This window comes from Xenopus laevis, chromosome 7L, assembly GCF_017654675.1.
Source record: "Xenopus laevis strain J_2021 chromosome 7L, Xenopus_laevis_v10.1, whole genome shotgun sequence".
Taxonomy (NCBI): Eukaryota; Metazoa; Chordata; class Amphibia; order Anura; family Pipidae; genus Xenopus; species Xenopus laevis.
In genome coordinates, this window is record NC_054383.1 from 132551361 (window position 1) to 132573945 (window position 22585).

The window sequence follows — 22585 nt, forward strand, 5'->3', positions numbered from 1 at the left end:
TTTGAATTTGGCGCCGTATGCAAATTAGCCTTCGCTAGCGTAACTTCGCTTTACTTAGCAAATCAACGCTAGCTCAACTTCGCAACCTTACGCTACCCCTGAGCGCAACTTAGAATTTTAGTGAATTTGCGAAGCGCTGGCGAAACTACGCCTGGCGAAGTGTGGCGAAGTGCGGCGAAGTTACGCCTGGCGCAACTACGAATCTTAGTGAATTTGCCCCTATATGTTCCTGCCCGAAACCTCCGCTCCTCTCAAAGCAACCGCTTGGTTGTACCCCCCACTACTACTGCTGTTTCCCGTATCAAACCCTTCTCTCTTGTGACTCCTTATATTTGGAATGTCATTCCTGAATCTCTCAGGAGAGAATCCTCCTTCAGTGTTTTTAAAACAAAACTCAAAGACTCTCTGGGAGCACCTGGATAACACCTGAACTGGCACTTATATAACAGTGTAACAAACTGTAACCCACAGCACCTTAATACCCCTCTGAATTGTGTCTGTATGTTACCCTCCCATTTAGACTGTAAGCCCTACGGGGTAGGGTCCTCTAGCCTTTTGTTTCCTTGACACTGAGCACTTAATCTGTATTGTAATTATATTTTTTATATTTATGTGAATTGTATTCTAATAATGCGCTTATTGTTACTTTTTATTCCAATGACCCCTTGTTTGTTACTACTAATTTATTGTTTTGTTGTACAGTGCTTTGCCCTCAAGGAGCACTTTACAAATAAATATATACATACATACATACATACATCTCGAAAAGTCGTCTGTATTTGGATTTAGACATTCCCAATTAGTGCCTGTGGACATATAACCAATAATAACTAATTATTTGGCAAACTTAAGTCAAGGCACTGGACTGAAATGCTCCTCTTTACAGTATGATCAGTGGCTCTGCAGCTTTAGGAATTTGTTTCCTTTAATGAATATACTTTTAATTATACATTGAAAATGAACTGGGCAGTTTGGGTGCTGTAACCAGAAATAGTTCTGCAATACATCCTACAAACAAAATATTAAGCATGCAGCTGCTGCTAAGTTCTCATCTGTTTGGCCAGTTTCTATAGGGGGTTATAGACTAAACTTGATTTTTTGAGATTTATTATACCCCGATGCTGCAAAAAGCCTGAATCAGAAAATCCACCATCTCAGACCTGTCGAGGTTATGTATATGTTTGGTCGTGTTTTTTTTTAATAAAATAATGAGATTAATTTGTGGTTTAGTAAAAAAAAAAACTCAAATTACAAAATAGCTTTCATTTTTCTAAACTCCCATTGACTCCTACATGAACTCACCAACTTTTAGGTCCGAAATTCTTTCTGTCAAGTTTTTTCCTCTTGATCAAATTCTAGTTTCAGAAATTCAAGTTTGGGATTTTTACTGCAAAAATATTGTATTAGGGTAAAAAGTTGAATGTGAATGTTGATAAATCTGCCACTTTGATTTATTAAATGGGTGATTAATGGAAGTAACAACTCAGACTTGCGTGTCACCAGGCTACAATGTATTACACCTTCTATTTACCTGGTACTGACAACATGGGTTTCTTGCCACAAAAATTGCAAATGGAAAATAAATATATAAACCTATATCTGAAATCTTTAAGCCTATATTTGAAGTTTTGAAAAAGCCAATTGACTTTGGCCACTCCTGTGACACACTGAACAAAAGCTTACCCTGTGCCAAGATCCGCAACCTGTCTTGTGTCTGTCACCCTGGTACTATGCACTATACTAGCCTCCACGGGCAGTAATCGAAGTGTGAGCACAGCTGAATGCTCTTCTGTTCTGACATAGGAAATCATACAATGACTGATCTCATATACCGTCCTGTCTTCATCTGCAAGACTCCAGAATATTAAAGCAGTTTTCAAAAAACCCTGTTTCTGTGTTTTGCTAAACGTTAGGTGAGCAATGTCAACAAGAACCAATAACCCAACCACAACATAAGGAGTCATAATATAACCTCCAATTAAATTAGTTTGGCAAGATCTGTTATGCATTAAAAACTTGCTGGCACAATCTCATAGCTTTGTGATTTTCAATGTATTCAAGTATCCCTTGTTACTCCTTATAACTCCTTCCTAAAGCTTGACTACCACTGATATCAGACTAACAGGCCTATAGTTTTCAGGCTGAGAACAGTATCTGTTTAAATAGTGGCACTACAATAGTAATTTGCCATTCTCTCTGCACTATGCCAGATCTCAATGAATCCTCAAGCAAACAATTTGGCTAAGCTTATTAAGTACCCTGGGATGAAAACAATCCGGTCCCAGACTTTTGTTTATATTTACATGTTGTCTCTTTTGTACTTTCTCCTGAGTCCACCTATCCATCAATTGTTATAGTATTACAATGGGTCTGTTAAAAAAGGAAAACCTTTATTAGCTGGTTTTTCAGTTGGGTCAACAGATGAAAAATAACAGTTTAGAATCTCTGCTTTTACCCCGTTTTCATAAACCAATTGACTCCTCTCTGATATTAAGGGCAACACACCTTCTTGCTTTTTTTTTGACTATTCTATATTTAAAAAAATGATTTGGGATTTCATTTTTATGATTACAAAACATTTCCAGTGGAGTGTGGTTGTGGTCACAGTATGTGTGTGCATTATACAGCTCTTGGACAGTTAGGCATCCCTCCAAAATCCTGCCTTAACTTCCTGCCACTCTTTGGTGACTGATACCTACCACTTGTGACACACTGAAATTCCTTGTAGACAGAAAACAAATTCCTTGTAGACAGAAAAATGTAGAACCTCAGGTAGTTTTACTATTCCTGGTTTGGCCTGTGATGTGATGTGATGTGAGAGATTGAAGATCCTGTGTTAGTCAGGTGTTCATTGGCAATCACATACTGTATTTTATTTTTTTTTAAATATATTTATTATGGAAAGCAGGACTCTGGCTTACCCCTTACCCCTCACCCCTGGGGGTCCAGAGTCCATACAGCCTCCCTACTTTCTTGAGATCCCATCCTCTGCTATTAGCAAACAACAGCAAACTGTGGGGGTGACCTCCTGGAAAACTAGAAGGTGCAGTTGAAAGATCAGTGCTCAAATGAAGTTAAACCAATTTTCGTCTTATATCAAGGGATGTTCTCATATCCTGGTGATTTAATGGGGAACAAGCTCCTAGAGCATTGTGTACAGAATTGTATAGATACATATTTATTTTTTAAACAAACAGCATTACACGTGACCTGAAATAACTCACTGATACAGATAGTAAATGAAGCAGCCAGTGCTTGATGCAGGGCTGTATGCTTGGTAGAGAGTTCCAATAAAAAAATATCAGCCTAAAATGTATTAGATTGCTCTACAAGCAGAGGACATATAAAAAAGAAAGACCCTATCCATAGACAAGATAAAGCAGTGTTGTACTAATTAAATTCCTACAAAAAATGCTTGAACTTATATTCAGAGATTTAAATATGGATGCTTGGTTAATGGTGGCAATATCACAGAAGATACTTTAAGATGTACATCCATGGACCACCACAGGGCATAAAATGACATTTGTTACTGAACTTTGATGAACAATATTTGAGTGTATCAGTAACACACAGCTGCCTTCTGATGCCTCATTAAAATCCCTGTACTTCATTGTCCCCCAAAAGAGAACACTATTCTGTGCATTCACGTCAGAAGGTGAAATATGTTAAATAGTCAACACAATGTTCAAATCAACCAGACCTTGTATGGGAATCCCATAGGAGGTTTCTACAGTGGGGGGAGCTCCCAGGTTCAGACATTTATGAAACAGGGATTGGGACACAGGAATATTGTAACCCAAGTAAGATCTGGTGACAATACAGTCCCATAGCAGCAGGTGCTTTCTGAGTCAAGTCCTAGGTGGGGAAAGGTGTTCTTGGCAAGTTCTAGATAGGACAAGAGAGATATCCTAATAGAATAGAATAGCATTGCTTATTCAATAAATGTAATATTCAGGATCCTGTGTCCATTGGTTTCAGCCAATGGAAAATGAAGTCCTATCGGTCAGGGGTGTCATTTGAAAGATGAAGATGATTGTGTGGGGAAAGCTATTTAACAAAGTTCATTTTGTCGATTGGTTTTGTCATACGGCTTGTGACCAAACACTCTATCTTTGTGTGTATTGCCCTTCCATTAATTGTTTAAATGTTGAAGGAATATCAATTGTCTTTTTCAATGGAAGTCATATTTAACACAGGCATATGTGACCCCTTTGGGTTAGAGTGTGAGGAAGTAATGAGAGGCGATAGAGAAGTAGAAGGACAGGGAGTGGGAACAGATTATTAGTATTTGATGTATAAGAGAGGAAAAGGTCAGGGTTTTATTAGAATTGAATTAGAATTGAATTTAGAATTGAATTTAGAATTTCATTATGTTTATGGTAGTGGCCACCCTGTAAATATGCAGTAATCATGGATAATAATCAGTAGATTAAGGCTTATTACTCTCTCTCTGGAATGGACCAGTCCCAAGCTTTGCTATCCAGTCATTAGTGGAAAGGATCATGGGAAGCCGGTTTATTATATTATTATTTAAAGGCATCTGACGCTGCTATGTACACAGCCAGAAGAAACGCAACTCGTCACATTTTTCCCAAAGCTTTGCTAATATTTATTATTACAATTTCAGCTTCAGAGAGAGAAGATGTTCTGTACAGTTATCCTCTTCTTGGCACTGGGTGAGTCTACTGAACTTTAAATCCAAAGGGGGGCTTTTGTATATTATTTATATACCTTACGTATCGATTTACATTTACATTTACACAATGTATGTATCTTCTGCAAAAGCCTGCCTTGAAACGTATTTTATTTTATTTATCATTGACAAGATAATGTCCAGGTATGTGGTGTTTACAATCCCACTGCCCCCCATTGAACTGACTGATTAATTAGCACATTATGTAATGGAACTATGTATATGAACTATTTATTATAGCGTAACATCAGCTGTTTATATTTGGATCTATTAACTGAATTATACTAATGTCTCCTACATTAACTTTCCAGCAGTGAAATGACTAATTATTGGGGCCCCCTGGGCCCCTAAACTTTTGTAATCTTTGCAATGTATGTAAAAACTTTAGTAACAGTTTCCATAAACACATAAGGGCAGATTTATCAAGGGTCGAAGTGAATTCGAGGGAATTTTCTAAATTCAAAGTAATTTTTTGGATACTTCGACCATCGAATTCAATTCGAAGTAAAAATAGTTCGAATATTCGACCATTCGATAAACGAAGTACTGTCTCTTTAAAAAAAACTTCAACTTCAATACTTCGCCAAATTAAAGCTGCCGAAGTGCTATGTTAGCCTATGGGGAACTTCTACAACCATTTTCTAAGTCTTTACACATCGAAGTAAAATCGGTCGATCGTACACTCAAATCGTTCAATCAAAAATTTTACTTCGATCACAGGATGTCCAAATTCGGTGAAAAAATACTTCGACTTCGATATTCAAAGTCAAAGTATTTCAATTCGATGGTCGAATTTCGAAGTATTTTACACTTCGAAATTCGACCCTTGTCCCTTGATAAACCTGCCCCATATTGTCAGATATGAAAGATACAAATTCAGAATTGCTAAGCAACTACCCAAGAGACTAGGGATGCATTTGTCACACGATTAAGAGATTTAGCTCAAAGCTGTTCTTTTACTGATGTTAATGATGAAATTACAGCACAAGTGATTGTATCATGTGCTTCTTCCAAGATAAGACGCAAAGCACTACATTATGATTGCTCCCTGCAAGACCTACTTAAAACGGCTGGTGCTCTTGAGATCTCAGAACAACAAACCACTGCCATAGGAAAAGGCTCTGATGAACAGGTGTGTCACCTTGAACAAAATAGAAGGATTCAATACACTTACGATTTTGATGAAACACGTCCTGCAGTTTTTGGTTGGTGCAAACACTCTTTAAGTCACGTGACTCAGCATGAACGTTATCCGCTACAAATGTAGAAAAAAGATGCACACTTACAGCTTGATGTGGTGTAGAAAAGTAAAAAAGTATTTATTGGTGCGGAGTACAAAATCTAACGTTTCAGGGGCCACCTGCCCCCCACCTTTGCCCCCCCCCCCCAAAAAAAAGGTAAGAGGCAACTAAACTGGCCTCTATTCTGCAAGATGCAAATGAAGTTTGTTCATTTCTTGGAATGGCCAGTTACTGTTCTAGATACATTAAAGAGTTTTCAATAATCAATGCACCTCTGAGAGATTTCATGAAACAAGGATGTACTTTTTAGTGTTCACATGCATGTCAACAGTCATTTGATGCAATCAAGCAAGAACTGAGTTCCACGAGCACCATGGCTTATTTCAATCCTTTACTAAGGAGTAGGACTAGGAGCGATTCTTGTCCAATATAAACCAGATAACAAAGCCCAACAGATTTCATACTCAAGCAGAAGAACAGCCACATGAATGAAATATTCACAACCAGAAAAAGAAAGTTTGCCTGTTGTCCGGCGATGTAAGCACTTACCAAATTTCCAGATCCTGAAGTCGATATTCGTGAACTAAATTCCTTCTCAACTGTCGGAGGAGAACTCACCATCACTAAGGACTATCTGGTTCTCAGAGGAACTAAACTTGTAGCTCCAATGTGTCTTTGACAAACCATTATAAACATTGCTCATGAAGGCCATCTTGGAATAGTCAGCACTTAAAAACTCCTTAGAGAAAAAATTTGGTTCCCCAAAGTGGAAAATACAATAAAACACTGTTGTACATGCCAGCTAGTAACCAACTCTTCCAAGCCTGAACCACTACAAATGTCTCCACTTCCATCAAATGTTTAGGATGAAGTTGCAATAGACATTTAAGGTCCACTGCCAAACAGCCAATATATCCTTGTTGTCGTAGATGAATACTTCAGTTGTCTGTGTACTGCACTCTCTGGACAGTATCTTTTCAGCCTACGACATACCTTGCGTAGTTAAGACAGATAATGGTCCTCCTTGCAATGGACATACATTTCAAAAATATTCTGAATACCTTGGATTCAAACACAGGAAATAACTCCATGCTGACCACCGGCCAATGGAATTGTTGAGAGATTCATGAGCACTCTAGGTAAAAGAGTTAAGACTCCCCAGGTGGAACAAGTCCTAAAACAGGCACTATACAAATTCTTGTTACAGAAAGAGACATAACAAGACCTCACTGTGGTTGTTTTACAAAAGAGATATAACAAGACCTCATCGGCATACAACCGAACTAAGTACCAGGTCACTGCTACAAAAAGGAAACAAGGCCGCAGCATAACCCGCAATGCTTTTAGTTTTAAAAAAAGTATAAAAAAAAAATAAATGAAGACTAATTGAAGTTGCTTAGAATTAGCCATTCTATAACATACAACTTAACATAAACTAGTAAACCAGACCAATTATTTTCTGTCTGGAATGATGTTAACTGTTTCCTGACACTCACTATGTCTGTCTTTGATTTGGCTAATAACTGAAGCCTATGTTTATGGCAGGGATTTTAGATATACTCCATAGTGAAACTTTGCAATATATCCTTCAATAAATCCAATATTAGAATGTAATAGAACAGATTTTAGCTGAATATGTTTCACAACCTATAAAAAAATGCCCTCAACCCCCCCCCCCAAATTGTGATCAGACCTGACCCTAATCCGGCCCTTCATTTATTGGCCCCCTCTGACATCACAGAAGGGGCGGGGCACACATGTGACAGCCTTTATAAAAACACCTTTGCTTCTCATTAACTTTATGTGCCAAAAAGGACAATATCAATGTACCTTCCTTCTCTGGAGACAAGGATGTAGTGGTGGGCAGGAAGAATCACTCCTCTTTCAGAAAAATTTGAAAAATGGCGGGTATGGTAGGATAACAGAAAGCTATATGGATATTAATGTAAAGCAGTGTTTTTTTTTATTTTATTAACCTAATATACAGTATGCAGCTCTGTATGGGGCTTTATTGCCAATGTAGGGATGTGAAAACTTGACACCCTTACCCTTTATTGACAGGCACATCCTTAGTGATATGGACACCTAAGTGGGTCCTTATGGGGGCTTTGTGTTTATGTAATCCCTGCAGTTCTCACAGTGGATGCTAGATGGCACTGTGGCATAATATAAAAGGATTACAAACCATGAGGTCAGGGTCCATTGCTGCTGAACCTTTCCTCTGTTATGCCGCAGAGGTAAGGGGTGGTGGAACTCAGCCTGAGTATAGTGAAGTGATAGTTATACCCTTTAATAGATCACTCTAGGAGTGATAGATAGGGTATGTAGTTGAGCAGCTCAAAGCTCCGACGAGGATATTAGAGGGGTTAAGATCCTGGGTATTACTGACCCCGTAGTTAGACTCAGGGGAGTACATAGTCTTCTGAGTTCCACCTAAGGTAATCCTGAAGTGTGGGGAAATACCTTCTGACAAGCTGCCTAATTCTCTACGTGTACTCTCTACTTTGCAAAGAGTCATTCTATGTTTGGTACAGTGAGTAAATCTTGTTATATTGGTTGATCTATGTGTTACTCTATGTTCCATACTCCATTGTGAACTCTGGTTTTGGTTAATAAACTCAGTTTATGATTTAAGCAAAATAAAACTACTGGCGCCTAATCTCTTGTGCATTCCACACAGTTACAGTTGCACTACACCCTGCCTCCACCCTGCTGCGAGGGCTTACCCCTGAGAAACTAGTCTTATGGGTGGTATTAACCCACATGGAAAGTAGCTAAAACAGACTTCTATAAAGTCTGTTTATTATAGCGCTACACCAATAATAGGTTTAGATGTTTAGAGGTTTACAACCCCTTTAGCAGCTTCTTCTCCAGTGTAACCAACCCGAACTTGGCCAGCCCTTCCCCATAACTTATCCCTTCCATTCCCTTTATCAGTTTAGTCACTCTCCTCTGTACTTTCTCTGTTTTATTACAATTTTTGTTTTTTTTCTTCTCCAGCTCTGCCAAGTTTGGGGACGTATGATGATGATGGTAAGTACCTTTAATGCTGCCTACCAGCTAAAATGCAAAGAATAGGAAAAAAGGCAAACATTGTTATATATAACCTGCAGTCTTTTGCCCCAAAATTACATTGTCTTTACAAGCACAACAGAAGCTTCATGTTGTTACTAAATGCAAGCAGCAAAGAGTTAATGGCTGTGAAATCGAAGAAAAAAAATTCCACTGCTTTCTATTTATCTCTATGGGGTTTTTCAAAAGCGTATATATTCTCACTTTTCTCACTGGTAAATAGGCCTCTACAATAAAAACACTTTAATAAACCCATGTGAGTGTGAATTTGTGGTTTAAGGGTAAGGCCACACGAGGAGATTCGGGGAGATTTTGTCACCTGGAGACTAATCGCCTTGTCTTTTACGCGAGGCAACTTCGGGCGACTATTGAAAACGCATCGCCGCGTGTGCATAAGTACAGGCGACTTTGCATTGTAGCCTATGGGGAAAAACGCAGAGGCAGTTCGGGGAGATAGTCGCGCAAAAGACGAGGCGATTAGTCGTCAGGCGACAAAATCTCCCCGAATCTCCTCGTGTGGACTAGCCCTTAAAAACCTGCTGCGTTTTCCTAGATTATTTTTTTCAAGCATTCCAGTAAGTTTTGGCTCTTTCCTTCCTTCGCAGAATGCCCCGCTGGCAAGTACTTTGATGCCTGCGGCTCTGCATGCCCACCCACTTGTGGCACACTGAACAAAATCGTAGCCTGCGGCAGGAACTGTGTCCCGTCGTGTTTCTGTATGCCTGGCACTGTGCTTGCCCACAAGGGCTCTGATCGATGTGTGCGGACCTCTGAATGCCCCCCTGTCGGCAATTAGGAAGTAACAAATGATCTTGTGTCTCATGATGTAAATGTAAGGCACCGCAATGAAATTAAAATAAAACGAATGAGAAAACATATTATCGATGATTTGCAAATCTTTTTAAAATGTGCCAAATAACCAAACTGAAGGGGCCAATTTACTAACATTCAAATGTTTTCTATTATATTCCCCGAAAATTGTATTTTATCACAAAAAAATGTTGGTTTTCTTTATTTCTCTAAAACTCAAAAAATTTGAGATTTTTTGAACATGAACAATTCTAATATAAAACTTCTACAAGGAAAAGCAGTCAAGATCCCATAGAAGTCAGTGGGAGCTGCGCTGATCCTATTGAACATTTTTTTAAGCCATTCAGACTGTCGCTTATAATATTCTTTTTTTTTGGAGATTCGGGAAGATTTAGTCGCTCAGTGACAAATCGCCTCTTCTTTGGGCGACTAAACTCCCCGAACTGCCCTCCTGCTGGCTAGAATTGAAATCGCCGGCTGGCATTTGATGTGCTTCGTTTTCTGAAGATGACCGGAAAACAAAACTCTTCGAGTGCCATCTGCTGGCAATTTAGATGATAGCTGTCAGGAAGGCAATTCAGGGAGATTAGTTGCCCGAAGAAGAGACGATTTGTTGCCGGACGACTAATCTCCCCGAATCTCCACGTGTGTCTCTGCCCTTATATTTGGATCTTTTGATAAAATTCATGGCATTCATAGTTTGAGAGACATGGGGCAAATTCACTAACCTCTAGAAATTCGCTAGTGACGCCTTTGCTCACACACCATACTTCGGCAGGCGAAAATTCGCCAGGACAACGCTACAGTAATTAACTATAATGTGAAGTTGTGTCCAGGGCGCCGAACGATGGCGAAGTTGCACTAGTGTTAATTTTGGCAAGCAAATCGAAGTTGCGCTAGTGTTGGCTAATTTGTATACTGTGGGAAGTTAAATTTCAATGTACAGATATGTTGCAGCAAATACATTACACTACACAAGCCCAGGGAACCTTAATAAAAGAAAATAGAGTTGTTATATTGCCCTACACATGAGCCCACTGTATAGTTTATGTGCCAAATGTTAGGAAATGTAGGGGGGAAGCCGGTACCCTAAAAAAAGTACGATCTTTTGCAGCTTATCACCCTGAAAAATGGAAAAGTTGCCAGCGTTTTTTTGAGGAACTCCTATCTACTCTATTGCACTTCGCCTAGTCTGAGGGGATGAAGGCAAGTCTGGCGCAAGAGGTAACGCTCATGAATTCGCGTAGTTACGTCCATTTGCCAGAGTGAAAATTCGCCTGTCGTTAGAGTGCAAAGTAGCGCTAGACTTTATCTCCTTTGCTAGTGAATTTACACCAGCGCCTGTAAATCGGCGAAGTCCCGAAATGCCGTCAAGCTGGTGAATTTTCGCTAGCGTTAGTCATTTCACCCTTTAGTAAATTTGCCCCATGGAGTTCAATCATGGTTTTAAAAAGCTCTAATGCCACTAAAATAAATTTTAATAAATGAGCCTCAAGGATTCCTCATGGTTTCAGATTTCCATTGACCCTCCTCCCCCCTACAATGTCCTGAATGTGCTGCCTGGAGCAGAGTTTTCTTTATATTTTTTTATGAGATGAAAACAAGAAAATATATTCTTTATGCCAAAAATTTTATTAAAAATTCTCATACAAACATTAGGATAAACCATGGCTCGTTTCAGGTTCCCTTAGTCTTAGGCTAACAACGAAGAGGTCACATCAGATTATATAAGTGAGCACACAGCGCCTCCTAGCAAGTTGGCACATGATTGACACCTATAGGAACCTAAATCCCTAGTAAATAAAAAAGGAGGACATATAGAATGTGGTCACAAGGGCCATTACAGTGAAACCTCAGTTTTACATACCTTGATTTTAAGTTTTTACACCATTTTTTTTTGGTCCCACCAATATGTAATGCTTAATATATTTCTAGATATTACCATCTTTTTCTGGTTCTATGTTCTGTTATATGTATGGAAATGTTGTCTCTTTCTATGGGAGGATAATTAGATATTATTATTATTATGCAGTTCTCAGCTAGCTACAATATAAACCGTGGTATTGCCCATTATCACCACTGAGTATGTTTAACAGAGGCTCAATAGACAGCTCACTAGAATAGATGATAGTTTTACCCATAGTTCGCTATAGAGCTTTAATGAAGAAATTATCTCAGACTATGGAGAATTTTTCTAAATGCAGCATGGAGAGCTCAACCTGTGAAGATGCCAGGTGCTGATCCTGATCAACTGAAGTTGGAGATGTATAGTTTTTAAAGCTTTTTGGGAAAATCTGAAAGCACATAGGGGCAAATTCACTAAGATTCGTAGTTGCGCCAGGCGTAACTTCGCCGCACTTCGCCACACTTCGCCAGGCGTAGTTTCGCCAGCGCTCCGCAAATTCACTAAAATCCGAAGTTGCGCTCAGGGTAGCGTAAAGTTGCGAAGTTGCGCTAGTGTTGATTCACTAAGCGAAGTTACACTAGCGATGGTTAATTTGCATACGGCGCCAAATTCAAATTTCAATGGAGGAATACGTGCAATCACTACAAATGCCTGGGAAATCTTCAAAACATCAAATAAAATTTTATTTTGCCCTACACATGTGCCCACTGTATAGTTAAGTTGCCATGAGTTAGGAAATGTAGGGGGGAAGGAGGGGAGCCCCAAAATTTTTTTTTCGATCTTTTTCAGCCTATCACCCATAATATAGAAAAAACGCCAGCGTTTTTTGGGACTTAGAAAAAATTTGAACTTTTTTTGAAGCAATCCCTATCTACTCTATTGCGCTTCGTCTGGTCTGAGGTGGCGAAGGAAGTCTGGCGTAAAAGGTAGCGTTCAGAACACTGCGCGTGTTAGTGAATTTGTGTAGTTACGTCCGTTGCGCAAATTCGCCAGGCGTAAGGGTGCGAAGTAACACTAGCGAATTTACGCCAGCGTTCGTTAGTGAATTTGCGAAGTAACGAAAATGACCAACGCTAGCGAATTGACGCTAGTGTTAGGCGCTTCGGCGCATAGTAAATTTGCCCCATAATGTCTTTTACCCAACTCATCTGTAGTCACCTGATAGGCTGGTGTCATAGTCAAGGTGCTTGCATCTATTGGCACACCTCTATGTTGGGACATCATGTTCCAGAGCAAAATAATCCAGTACTTAACCTACTTCAACCAGGTGGAAGGTACTAAATTCCCTTTCCATGGTGTCCCTAAAGTCTCTCTGTGTTTATCATCTATACCTGCCATACTGTATGTGTTTTCTCCTTAAAGGAAAACTATACCCCCCAAACAATGAAGGTCTCTGCTAAAAGATACTGAGTAAAACAGCTCATGTGTAAAACCCTGCTTCATGTAAAAGAACCATTATCATAATAATATACTTTTTTAGTAGTATGTGCCATTGGGTAATCATAAATAGAAAATTGCCATTTTAAAAAATAAGGGCCGCCCCCTGAGATCGTAAGATTCACTGTGTACACATACAAACCACATGTAAGGTCACATGAGCCAATTAACAGACAGAGTTCTGCCTTTTGCTTCCTCACTTCTTCCTGTTACAGTTAGTGTTGTAGTATTTCTGGTCAGGTGATCTCTGAGGCAGCACAGATAGAGTCACGAAATGGTGGTTCATGGCAAGAGATGTTAAAGGGCAATATTTATGTAAATATATATTCCAGTTTGGTAAAATTCTTTAATATGTCATTCAATTTGATATAAACTATCTGTTGCTTAAGTATTCATTTTGGGGGTATAGTTTTTCTTTAATTACAGATGCACAATGCACCCAAATGCCCTCAATTTACTGTGGCGCTGCATTTTGAGCTGGTTGGCAGTGGGTGCTACTATGTTGCACATATTTTTTGTAATGGTTTATTTTCTTTTCCGAAGCCACAAATAATTAAACCATCATGTTAAACGTATTTATTTATTGCCAAACAAACCGAGGAACCAGTAATCCCATTCGTAGCAGAAGTGGTAGGGTCAATTGGGGCACAGCATGGGAGAGAATCAGGTTTCTTACATTTCTTCATGAGAATATTAAGAGGTATCTGTTAATGTCCACAAAATGGTATTAAAAATAGTTTGAAAAGGAAATATTTCTTCAGGGAATGGTTATATTGGAAGGGCAGTCATTAGGCAGCACACAGGTGAGTTTGTCTGCAGGCAGTTGCACATAACCAGACTTACATATACAACCTATATAACATTTCACTTTCTCCAGTGCAGACTGCGGCTTCTTCTCTTTGCCACATATTTGAGGGTGCTCAAACGAGCAGGAAGTGAATGTCGTGTTTCCTGTACAGGATTTGCACATTTCCAAAGTGACACAGTTCCTCGATACATCTTCCACATACCCATCTGTGCAGAAGCAGCCCTCCACACAGTCCTTGCTACAGTGACGAGTCAAGTTATAATTGGTGCAGCTTGGGTGGCAGGCACTTCCACATTTTTTGTACACTTTGTGTTCTCCACAGGCAGAAGTGGGGGCTGGAGAACAAAAAAACATAACTGAGATCAGCTCTGTGTTATTTCATCCATGGAGCACTTAGAAGCAAATGGCCAGCATCCCAATAAATGTATTTCATTTTTCAGAATTCTTTGAGATCTGGAATGGTTCTGAGAGATTGGAGAGTATCTATTGTGGTGCCGCTATTCAAAAAAGGGATCCCATTCTGAGCCTGAAAACTATAGGCCGGTTTAGTTTGACATCAGTGGTAGGGAAGCTTTTGGAGGGGGCAAAAAAGTATAACATACTAGAATCAGTTGCAAATTACAATACTATGAGTTTATGCTTTATGTGTAACAGATCTTGCCAAACAAATCTAATTGTCTTCTATGAGAAGTTGAGCAGGAACCGCAACTCTGGAATGGCAATGGATGTGATCTGCTTTGACTTTGCTAAAGCATTTGATACAGTAACACACAAAAGGTTACTGATTAAATGAAGGAATATTGACCTGGAACATATTTTTATTAGGATAGAGAACTGGTAAAGGATAGATTACAAAATGTGACGGACTAGTGTTGTTAGTTGAGTACAGCAGGGGCCTGTCCTTGGTCCTTTGGATTTGAACTTGTTTATTAAAGGGATACTGTCATGGGAAAAAATGAATCAATTAATAGTGCTGCTCCAGCAGAATTCTGCACTGAAATCCATTTCTCAAAAGAACAAACAGATTTTTTTATTTTCAATTTTGAAATCTGACATGGGGCTAGACATATTGTCAGTTTCCCAGCTGCCCCAAGTCATGTGACTGATAAACTTCAATCACTCTTTATTGCTGTACTGCAAGTTGGAGTGATATCACCCCCCTCCCTTTTCCCCCCAGCAGCCAAACAAAAGAACAATGGGAAGGTAACCAGATAGCAGCTCCCTAACACAAAATAACAGCTGCCTGGTAGATCTAAGAACAACACTCAATAGTAAAAACCAATGTCCCACTGAGACACATTCAGTTACATTGAGAAGGAAAAACAGCAGCCTGCCAGAAAGCATTTCTCTCCTAAAGTGCAGGCACAAGTCACATGACCAGGGGCAGCTGGGAAATTCACAAAATGTCTAGCCCCATGTCAGATTTCAAAATTGAATATAAAAAAATCTGTTTGCTCTTTTGAGAAATGGATTTCAGTGCAGAATTCTGCTGGAGCAGCACTATTAACTGATTCATTTTGGGAAAACATTTTTTTCCCATGACAGTATCCCTTTAATGATCTGGAGGTGGGCATTGAAAGTATTGTCTGTATTTTTGCTGATGAAGTTGTGCAAACTATGTTCCATGCTGGATTTTGCAAGGATGTACTGTGTTTTTATAGTAAAAGATACCAATTAGTCTAAGTATTTTAGGTGTTTTTTTCCATATGCTGCTGCTGTAGTGATGTCTGCCGCATGTAATGGAAATGACACCTGTCTAGGTGCAGAGCATCAGGAGAGCAGCCACAATCTGGAGTAAATGCTATGCAGTTCTACTGAAATCTTATGTAGTTGTTACATTTAGTAGATCATCTGTTTGGTGGCCCTTTGTACAGGGACAACCAATTGCCAGTATTCACCAGTCCTACTCACATTTTTTTGTATCTTGTCCACTCACAAGATGGAATGCCAAACCTGTCAAGTACAAAGAGTTTTGGAGTTATTTATCAGTAACATTCACATACAAAGTGACTAAAGACACATAACTTTAGGGAAAACCAGCCGTAAAGGAAACATCTAATAGCAGGCTCTACAAGACCACAGAATGAAGGAGCGGGTATTTGTTGGGGAGGATATTGAATCAGTCCATAGACAATCTAGCAGTTGTTAATTGAACACAGAATAGATTGCTATGTGAATATGATTGCTCTGTTTCCTACATTCCAAAGTACATTTTCTAAAGGCAACTTCAAACAGGCAGAAATAATATATGTCCATATAATGTAGACCAGGGATGCTAAATTGGTAGACTCTGAAGATCTGTTCCTCGCTTAACCCTCCAACCCTAGGCCTGGTCATAATTCCTCACAGTCCCATCAACCTTCACCAATCTCAATCCAACAAATCAAGTCCTTTTCTGAATTCTTTAGCATTCCCGAGGCCTGGTATTAATTCCTCAGTTGCTCATCCTTGCTGATAATCTCTCTTTTAGAGTATTATGTTCTAAGCTAGGACTGACTACTGCAAACATGTATCCACACATAAGAACACTTTTAAGGCTATTCTGTAATATTTTTCATGGAATAGTTTGTATTGCTAAATTACGGTGTCCATTGCACATAATTCATTGTACCATTTAAAATATTCTTGAACCAATAAATAATTTTTCTTATACAGGTATCTACCACTAGAGGGTTGGGAGAATTTTTTAGTAAAGGAGGTGCTAGGGAGCTATTAAAGCATGGCTGAAGTTTATTAGAGCACAAGACACATGATTGAAGGCACCTGGGAAACTGGCAACAAATATAGCCCCATGTAAGATTTCAAAATTATTATCTATTTGCTCTATTGTAAAACAGCTTCCAATGCAGGATTCTGCTGGAGTAGTACTATTAACTGGTGCATTTTGTAGAAAAACTTGTTTTCCAGTGACAGAAACCCTTTAAGTAGCTCTTCTGTCATACTGTTTTGCTGCAACACTGACCCTTTCCAGTCATCATCAGCTGATATTTAGTGGTAATGAGCAAAAGCTTAAATTTGGGGTAAAAATAGTCCATATATGTATACATGTTTAATATATTCTTATACTCACCAAGCACAAAGAGAAACAATGATCTCATATTTGCATTTATTTAAGCCTCATAGCCTCACCACCTAGGATTACAATAGGAAATGTTAGTAATGAACGTAGCCTCAATATGTTCTCATACCTTTGCCGCTATTATAAACGATACAGATGATTTTGGACATGACTTGTTAAAACTGGAAGAATATGACAAAAAATCAATGATGACAAGAAGTTTGTGAGTGTGGGGCAGTGGAGGGAATGTAAGATGGCGATGAGTAGAAAGCTTAAAGGATAAGGAAAGCTACCAAGGCAGCTTATTATCAAAATATTAGCCACAATGGTGCAAGCAAGAATGCTATATTTATTTTGCAGAATGATTTACCATACCAGAGGAAACAGCTCTAGAACTTCTCTGTTTGTTTAGGATAGCAGCTGCCATATTAGCTTGGTGTGACATCACTTCATGTCGGAGTCTCTCCCTGCTCATTTATAGCTCTGGGCTCAGATTACAGAAGGGAAGAGAGAGAGAAGGGAGGGGTAAGGGAGAGAGAAGCAAACTGAGCATGCTCAAGCCCAAGCCCTGGAGGTTTAAGCTGAAAACAGGAAGTGTGATAGAGAAGCCCATGAGTACACAATAGAAGGAAAGAAATGTGATGTTTCTTTTGACAGAGGACTCAGAGCAGCATTACTTTGAGGGTTTACTGGTATATTTATATAGACCTTTTTGATAAAGCTTACTTAGTTTTAGCCTTTCCTTCCCCTTTAACAATAAAAGATGGAAACAAGAAAAAATGTTTATGTAGTAGAAGTCAATCTAAAGCAAGTGAACTTGCCGAGTAATCATTGAAGACATTTCACTAATCTATCATTCCATCAGAATCTTCAGTTCAGTTGAGTGGTACAGAAACTCTTTGGCATATGAACTTTTTGGGGCACATTTACTAAAAGTTAGTAAATTGTGTTTTTATGATGAATTTTCGCTAATAAAGACAATTTGCAGAGACTTAGCCTAGTTACTAAATAACAACAACACACTTTGCCAGTGAATTACCTCGATGGACCTCGCTGGAGAACTTTCATTAATTTCTCCAGACAAAGTTTCGCTTAGGCGAACGATCGTAAATCCGCTACTTTATCAAAATGTGAAAATATCGATTTCACCAGGTTCTGACTGATTAATTAATACAATGAAGATGCATCCTCAACATTATTATGTCAGTGACATAATAAAACAAAACAAAAACGTCATCGGCAAAAGTCAAAATGCTGGTGTTTTTTCATATTTGAAGTGGGATTAAGTTGTAACTTAAAAATATGAAATTACTTTTGAAGCTCATGCCACATTTGTTTTAGGTGGACTCATGACCTAGGACAATAGAGGATCTCTGTCTTAATTTTGCTTCCTTGGACATTTTTTTAAAAAAAGTGGCCACTTTCAGCAATTTTCCCAACATCACTGATAAATACAGACATATGACCTATATATACCCACAAAATTTAAATTGGCGTAAGCATAAGTATGAAAGAACACCAACGTTCTTATGAAGCAACATAATTGTGCAGTTTGATGAATACGCATATTTGTGACAAAATAACGTCTGACCGAGTTGCGCAAAGTCTGGCAGAGACTTCAAAAGCGAAAATTTCCACGTAAGTAAATGTTGGATTATTGGAAGAAGTTCTCAAGATTTACTTCTACTAGATATACCATGACCTGTATGAACTAAAACCTTCATAGCCACATGAAAAGATGTTTGTTCCCGCTCAGGTAAATTAAAATATATTCCTAATAATAATAGTCAATGAGCTACTGAAACTTGTGATATAGTGATATGATGACTTATAGTTAGTGATGAGTGATTCGCCCATCACTACTTATAATGGAAAGAAGTTCCATTGGTGGAGATAAGATCTTTGTATGTTTTGGTGCCACGGTCACTGGCTGAAGTGTTCCTACTCAAGACCATGATGGGCCGCCATTCACCTTGAAAAACTACCAATCCCCTTGTAAAAGTTATTGTAGTGAAAGCGTTAGCATTTGGGTGCTCTATTTGGTTTAATTGATATTATACCAGATTGGTTTTCTTTTGAAATAATTTTGGTCCTTTGGTTGATTTGTAAGGGTGGCGTTTTAGGTGCCACTTGCTCAGCTCTACTTTACTTTCCTTCTCAGTGCAACTCCTATTACTTGCTTCAAGGGGCCGCTGATTTGTGGTTTTTCAGCCTTAGACAATTCTTCACAGCTTAGGGTAAGTTAAAAATGAGACCACAGTCACAGTTACGCTGCCTTCTCCAGCTTTGTGGTGTCCCAGGGATAGAAATTATCAGGCAACAGCTTTTGGGACAACTCCACCATTCTCTATATCATTTTCTTGCCCTTTCTTTTTAATCTGAGCAAGTGGATTTATAATTTATTCTGTGAAATTATGATTAACAACTCCTCTCGGTAATTAATTATTTAAGTTATTCGGGAATCAAATTTTTCTAATTATTTATCGCACAGCACTTTAGTCTTCTTGCATTACTATTTATTCAGTTTCAGCCAATATAGAAATTATAGATGAATTGGTCCTATTAGTATAATCGATCTACTATTTTAAGTAATTAATTGATATCCATGCACGGCACTTTAGTTATTTCGATTTCACTACAAGCATTTGTGCTTTATACGCCAATGAGGTTAATCAACTAGTAAAATTTTTTTTTTTTAAATATAATTGATTTTCCTACTTTAATTTATTATTATCATTACATATGAATATAGGAGTAAGAGTTGTGAAGTGATAGTATATTAGGTAAAAACGGGGTACTTTCTTTTTGTTTTCTTAATCATATTTGTGCTGACTCCGGTCAGACCTCTGTTTTGATCCTCGGTTGAAATTAACATAAGGTAACTACGGTGTCGATTCTAAGCTATTCCATATTTGTGTTCCCAAGAGTATGCTGTAGATTTGGCATTCAAGAGAATGATTAACCCTTATGGGAAGCATCTTCCAACAGTCAACAGCTTATTTTGCAAGCAATTGTTTACAAAAAAGGGCACCAACTCAACTGTCATAATGGAATAACTCCATAGAGATTAAAAAAGTGCCAGTAACAGAGATGGTGCACATAGAAAATGGAAGATCAAGTGCATAGTTGTTTTCTTTGTTTAATCATCTAAACTGCAACTCGCACTTGGAGAACTGGCATTTTTGTAGTTCTTTGTGTTAAACACTATGGGGCCGATTCACTAACATCGAGTGAAGGATTCGAAGGTAAAAAACTTAGAATTTCGAAGTTTTTTTTGGGCTACTTCGACCATCGAATGGGTTACTTCGACCTTCGACTACGACTACGACTTCGAATCGAAGGATTCGAAGTAAAAAGCGTTCGACTATTCGACCATTCGATAGTCGAAGTACTGTCTCTTTAAAAAAAACTTCGACCCCCTAGTTCGCCATCTAAAAGCTACCGAAGTCAATGTTAGCCTATGGGGAAGGCCCCTATAGGCTTGGCTAACTTTTTTTGATCGAAGGATATTCCTTTGATCGTTGGATTTAAATCCTTCGAATCGTTTGATTTGAAGGATTTAATCGTTCGATCGAAGGAATTATCCTTCGATCGTTCGATTGAACTATCTGCGCTAAATCCTTTGACTTTGATATTCGAAGTCGAAGGATTTTAGTTCCTAGTCGAATATCGAGGGTTAATTAACCCTCGATATTCGACCCTTAGTGAATTGGCCCCTATGTATACTTCACGGATGTTTCTATCATTGTAGTTCTTTAAAAGGAGAAACCCATATGTCTTCTAACATGTAATTGACTAAATATGCTGTAAGCAGCAGCAATAGAAGCCAACCAATATCTGATCACAGCGATGAGTCACAGTATGGTAAGGCATATACGATTCGATTTTTTAGGATTTAGTGTATTTTAGCCTCCTTATAAATAAAGCAGAAGGATAGAATATAAAGGTGCTCCAATATGTGATTAGTGAAATGATGTAAGATTCAATGAAAGTCTTATGCCATAACAGTGGAAACACCTGTAAACTGTTGAACATAATAAAAGCTTCTAACATATTTTGACTATTTTTTTTTTTTTTTTTTTTAAATAAAACTTGTCCAAAAAGATATGTAGTCTTTACAAGTGAATTGGTTTCATTTACACACTATTTCTGTAGTGGGCTAGATAGTATTTTTAAGACGTAAAAAAAGTCAGTACTTACCTGTGTGCAAGAACCAGGAAAACTCCTAAACTGTGGTCTGCAGGATTTTAATGGTTTGGGTGTGTTTAAGAGTGAAAGGAGTGACCCAGAATCAGCTCGCTCTGAATAATCTAGCTGGGTGGATTTACATAGTTCAGTGAATTTTAATTGCAGGGATGTGTTTAACCACAATGGGGTGTGTGTGCATTAATAAAAACTGGGTCCTCCCTTGGGAACTTGCCTTTACTTGCAGGAACCCTATCATTGGAAGAGCCTGACTTCTTAGTTGGACTTCTTAGTTTTTACAACAGGTTTTTGTTGAATTATAATTTCTGAATTTCTTGAATTTTACTTTAACCAAGTTTTAGACTCTCACATCTGAATCAGAAATCTATGGCCAGATTCATAACTTAAAATGAAGTATCTATGAAGCTAAAAAATAATGTTTCATTGAATCTGAAAGCTTGCAAGGTCATATAGAAATCAATAGGAGCTGTCCTAAGCATAATTAAGCTATTTATTCAATTCCATATTTTTAGAAATTACTTTGAGCTTGTAAATTCACAAATTTGAATGTGAGTTTATTCTAAGTAGAGAAAACCTTTTAAAAAACAAAACCTTTTAAAATACACAAATAGGAATTTGGTTAATAAGCCTCCGAGTACAGTATTTTATAGTCTTACCTGTACTCATGTACTCATTGTTTGACCCACTTTAACATAAAATCAGTACATTGAACGAGTCTTGTCTGACTTCATACTGGCTTCCTACAATGTGACACACCCATTCTCTGGATACATCAAACAAAGTCCTAGGGGGGTTATTTACTAAACCGTGAATGCAAAAATCCCAATTTTTTTTATATAAAATCATGAATTTTTCAGAATTTATTAAACCCAGAGGATGAAAAAGTCAGAATCAGAAAATCCGGCATCTCAGACCTGTCGAGGTTGCATATAAGTCAATGGAAGAAGTCCCAATAATTTTTTGATGTCTGCTGAGTTTCTTGCGATACCCCGAAGTTTTTTGGCAAAAAAGCATAAAAATCTGAGTTTTCAGGTAAAAAATCCGGAAAAATTGTGAAAATCTGATTATATTTCCCGCAAATCAAATTTTCTAAAAAATTTAGCTATAAATAAGTGTAAAAAACCAGAGCGGATTTGATCAGAGTGTGTAGCAGAAAAAGTTGAGATAAAACCGGACTTTGATAAATACCCCCCTAGACTCTCCTTGTTTTTCTTTCTCAATGTAACGCTCTGACACTGCAGAGAAAAACTCTAAAGGTAATAGGTAAGGTGGGAAGCCTGAAGTCCAAACCAACTTCAGGATAAAGTTCTAGTTTGCGGTAATCAAAAGGGATCAGGAGTAATCGTTGTCA

General features: G+C 38.3%; 1 protein-coding gene across 1 annotated transcript; it reads right to left on the minus strand.

Moving 5' to 3' along the window:
* Nucleotides 1-13723: 13723 nt before the first annotated feature.
* Nucleotides 13724-21311, minus strand: LOC121395666 (otogelin-like protein). Its single transcript, XM_041569764.1, has 4 exons — nucleotides 21229-21311; nucleotides 17041-17102; nucleotides 15882-15923; nucleotides 13724-14305 (listed from the first exon to the last, which is right to left on the minus strand). The coding sequence occupies exons 2-4, from the start codon at nucleotides 17066-17068 to the stop codon at nucleotides 13920-13922; spliced, it is 456 nt and encodes a 151-aa protein (XP_041425698.1). The 5' UTR covers nucleotides 17069-17102; nucleotides 21229-21311; the 3' UTR covers nucleotides 13724-13919.
* Between the last annotated feature and the right edge of the window lie 1274 nt (nucleotides 21312-22585).

Excerpts from the sequence above, each read along its gene's own strand:
- LOC121395666 (XM_041569764.1), bottom strand. The coding sequence starts at position 17,068 with ATGAGATCATTGTTTCTCTTTGTGCTTG. Across the intron at positions 15,924-17,040 it reads ATTGTTTCTCTTTGTGCTTG|GTTTGGCATTCCATCTTGTG; the intron begins GTGAGTATAAGA and ends TGTACTTGACAG. Across the intron at positions 14,306-15,881 it reads TGGACAAGATACAAAAAAAT|CCCCCACTTCTGCCTGTGGA; the intron begins GTGAGTAGGACT and ends TTTGTTCTCCAG.